Consider the following 5,000-nt stretch of genomic DNA (forward strand, 5'->3'; position numbering starts at 1 on the left):
CCACAACCCTCATCTGAAGAAACAGACAAGTGCAGTTAAAGATCAAATTGACATACATCTTGATATACATACTTTGCTCACGTATCCACAACCCCACAACCCTCATCTGAAGAAACAGACAAGTGCAGTTATAGATCAAATTGACATACATCTTGATAACCATACTTTGCTCACGTCTCCACAACCCCACAACCCTCACGTGAAGAAACAGACAAGTGCAGTTATAGATCAAATTGACATACATCTTGATAACCATACTTTGCTCACGTCTCCACAACCCCACAACCCTCACGTGAAGAAACAGACAAGTGCAGTTATAGATCAAATTGACATACATCTTGATAACCATACTTTGCTCACGTCTCCACAACCCCACAACCCTCATCTGAAGAAACAGACAAGTGCAGTTAAAGATCAAATTGACATACATCTTGATATACATACTTTGCTCACGTATCCACAACCCCACAACCCTCATCTGAAGAAACAGACAAGTGCAGTTATAGATCAAATTGATATACATACTTTGCTCACGTATCCACAACCCCACAACCCTCATCTGAAGAAACAGACAAGTGCAGTTAAAGATCAAATTGACATACATCTTGATATACATACTTTGCTCACGTATCCACAACCCCACAACCCTCATGTGAAGAAACAGACAAGTGCAGTTATAGATCAAATTGATATGCATCTTGATATACATACTTTGCTCACGTATCCACAACCCCACAACCCTCATGTGAAGAAACAGACAAGTGCAGTTATAGATCAAATTGATATACATACTTTGCTCACGTATCCACAACCCCACAACCCTCATGTGAAGAAACAGACAAGTGCAGTTATAGATCAAATTAATATACATCTTGATTCTTGTTTTTGCATCAATTTCACATACCCTCTTTGCTCACGTATCCACAACCCCACAACCCTCATGTGAAGAGACAGACTTGTGCAGGTATAGATCAAATTGATAGGCGTCTTGATTCTTATGTTTCTGCATCAATTTCACATACCCACTTTACTCACGTAACCACAACCCTCATGTGAAGAGACAGACATGTGTAGTTATAGATCAAATTGACATACATACTTTGCTCACGTATCCACAACCCCACAACCCTCATGTGAAGAAACAGACAAGTGCAGTTATAGATCAAATTGACATACATACTTTGCTCACGTATCCACAACCCCACAACCCTCATGTGAAGAAACAGACAAGTGCAGTTATAGATCAAATTGACATACATACTTTGCTCACGTATCCACAACCCCACAACCCTCATGTGAAGAACCAGACAAGTGCAGTTATAGATCAAATTGATATACATCTTGATATACATACTTTGCTCACGTATCCACAACCCCACAACCCTCATGTGAAGAAACAGACAAGTGCAGTTATAGATCAAATTGACATACATACTTTGCTCACGTATCCACAACCCCACAACCCTCATGTGAAGAAACAGACAAGTGCAGTTATAGATCAAATTGACATACATACTTTGCTCACGTATCCACAACCCCACAACCCTCATGTGAAGAACCAGACAAGTGCAGTTATAGATCAAATTGATATACATCTTGATATACATACTTTGCTCACGTATCCACAACCCCACAACCCTCATGTGAAGAAACAGACAAGTGCAGTTATAGATCAAATTGATATACATACTTTGCTCACGTATCCACAACCCCACAACCCTCATGTGAAGAAACAGACAAGTGCAGTTATAGATCAAATTGATAAACCCCACAACCCTCATGTGAAGAAACAGACAAGTGCAGTTATAGATCAAATTGACATACATACTTTGCTCACGTATCCACAACCCCACAACCCTCATGTGAAGAAACAGACAAGTGCAGTTATAGATCAAATTGACATACATACTTTGCTCACGTATCCACAACCCCACAACCCTCATGTGAAGAACCAGACAAGTGCAGTTATAGATCAAATTGACATACATACTTTGCTCACGTATCCACAACCCCACAACCCTCATGTGAAGAACCAGACAAGTGCAGTTATAGATCAAATTGATATACATCTTGATTCTTATGTTTCTGCATCAATTTCACATACTTTGCTCACGTATCCACAACCCCACAACCCTCATGTGAAGAACCAGACAAGTGCAGTTATAGATCAAATTGACATACATCTTGATATACATACTTTGCTCACGTCTCCACAACCCCACAACCCTCATGTGAAGAAACAGACAAGTGCAGTTATAGATCAAATTGATATGCATCTGGATATACACACTTTGCTCACGTCTCCACAACCCCACAACCCTCATGTGAAGAAACAGACAAGTGCAGTTATAGATCAAATTGATATGCATCTGGATATACACACTTTGCTCACGTCTCCACAACCCCACAACCCTCATGTGAAGAAACAGACATGTGTAGTTATAGATCAAATTGATATGCATCTGGATATACACACTTTGCTCACGTCTCCACAACCCCACAACCCTCATGTGAAGAAACAGACATGTGTAGTTATAGATCAAATTGATATGCATCTGGATATACACACTTTGCTCACGTCTCCACAACCCCACAACCCTCATGTGAAGAAACAGACAAGTGCAGTTATAGATCAAATTGATATGCATCTGGATATACACACTTTGCTCACGTCTCCACAACCCCACATCCCTCATGTGAAGAAACAGACAAGTGCAGTTATAGATCAAATTGATATGCATCTGGATATACACACTTTGCTCACGTCTCCACAACCCCACAACCCTCATGTGAAGAAACAGACATGTGTAGTTGTGCGTCTTGATTCTTATGTTTTTGCATCAATTTCACATACCCACTTAGCTCACGTATTCACAACCTCACAACCCTCATCTGAAGAACCAGACAAGTGCAGTTATAGATCAAATTGACATACATCTTGATAACCATACTTTGCTCACGTCTCCACAACCCCACAACCCTCATGTGAAGAAACAGACAAGTGCAGTTATAGATCAAATTGATATACATACTTTGCTCACGTATCCACAACACCACAACCCCACATCCCTCATGTGAAGAAACAGACAAGTGCAGTTATAGATCAAATTGACATACATCTGGATATACACACTTTGCTCACGTATCCACAACCCCACAACCCTCACGTGAAGAAACAGACAAGTGCAGTTATAGATCAAATTGATATACATCTTGATTCTTGTTTCTGCATCAATTTCACATACCCTCCTTGCTCACGTATCCACAACCCCACAACCCCACAACCCTCATGTGAAGAACCAGACATGTGCAGTTACAGATCAAATTGACATACATCTTGATATACCTTCTTTGCTCACGTATCCACAACCCCACAACCCTCATGTGAAGAACCAGACAAGTGCAGTTATAGATCAAATTGATATACATACTTTGCTCACGTATCCACAACCCCACATCCCCCATGTGAAGAAACCTAACATTTTTTTTTTTTACTCCCACAGAGAAGATGCAGCGGAAGCCCTCCTCGGCCCACACGGGGTACATCATCACCGTCTTCAGGGTATTTGAAGGGAACGACGGCGTCAAGTTTGAGAGGAACTGGCTAGGGTGGACGGGTGAGTTGGCCTCGTGTGGTCGGGCATTTAAAGAGCATGGGAGACAATTAGGTCTATTCTTCTTTATTAGATCTATTCTTCTTTATTAGATCTATTCTTATTATTATTATTATTATTATTATTGATGATGGGCATTTTAAGAGCATGGGAGTCTATTAGATCTGTTCTTCTTTATTAGGTCTGTTCTTCTTTATTAGATCTGTTCTTCTTTATTGGATCTATTCTTCTTTATTATTGACGATGGGCATTTTAAGAGCATGGGAGACAATTAGATCTGTTCTTCTTTATTAGATCTATTCTTCTTTATTAGATCTATTCTTCTTTATTAGATCTATTCTTCTTTATTAGATCTATTCTTCTTTATTAGATCTGTTCTTCTTTATTAGATCTATTATCAAGTTTGAGAGGAACTGGCTAGGGTGGACGGGTGAGTTGGCCTCGTGTGGTCGGGCATTTAAAGAACATGGGAGACTATTAGGTCTGTTCTTCTTTATTAGGTCTGTTTTTCTTTATTAGATCTCTTCTTCTTTATTAAATCTATTCTTCTTTGTTGGATCTATTCTTCTTTATTGGATCTATTCTTCTTTATTAGATCTATTCTTCTTTATTAGATCTATTCTTCTTTATTAGATCCATTCTTCTTTATTAGATCCATTCTTCTTTATTAGATCCATTCTTCTTTATTAGATCCATTCTTCTTTATTAGATCTATTCTTCTTTATTAGATCTATTCTTCTTTATTAGATCTGTTCTTCTTTATTAGATCTATTCTTCTTTATTAGATCTGTTCTTCTTTATTAGATCTGTTCTTCTTTATTAGATCTGTTCTTCTTTATTAGATCTATTCTTCTTTATTAGATCCATTCTTCTTTATTAGATCTATTCTTCTTTATTAGATCTATTCTTCTTTATTAGATCTATTCTTCTTTATTAGATCTATTCTTCTTTGTTAGATCTATTTTTTTTTATTAGATCTATTCTTCTTTATTATTGATGATGGGCATTTTAAGAGCATGGGAGACTATTAGATCTATTTTTTATATTATTGATATTTAGATAGTTTTAAAAAAATTATATACATAGGTCTTCTTGGTCATCAGGGATGGGGAGGTAATTTATCTGAATCTTATTTTTGGGCTGTTTTGGCCTTCTTTAATATTCTTTTTTAGGATTATTATGGTCTTTTAGATAGACATACTTGATGATAAGGTCTGTTCAGTTGATTTACTAGAATCATTCTGAGGATTCATTTAGTTATGGAAAGATAAAACTTAATACATGCTAAGTATACATATCTGACATTAGAAGTGTGTTTACCAAAATAATTGCATCAACTTCCAACACACACACACACACACACACACACATGTATATATATGTGTG

The 5,000-nt window shown here is 37.5% G+C and overlaps 1 protein-coding gene across 1 annotated transcript in view; it reads left to right on the forward strand.

The window, feature by feature from the left end:
* The window catches only part of LOC113809415 (uncharacterized), a gene marked incomplete in the record, with an annotated part of 58,457 nt that overhangs the window by 52,139 nt on the left and 1,318 nt on the right, over positions 1 to 5,000 (forward strand). The window contains 2 exon segments of the mRNA XM_070137112.1: positions 3,504 to 3,617; positions 3,985 to 4,044. Of these exon segments, the coding sequence (XP_069993213.1) occupies positions 3,504 to 3,617; positions 3,985 to 4,044 (174 nt within the window).

This window comes from Penaeus vannamei, chromosome 22, assembly GCF_042767895.1.
Source record: "Penaeus vannamei isolate JL-2024 chromosome 22, ASM4276789v1, whole genome shotgun sequence".
Taxonomy (NCBI): Eukaryota; Metazoa; Arthropoda; class Malacostraca; order Decapoda; family Penaeidae; genus Penaeus; species Penaeus vannamei.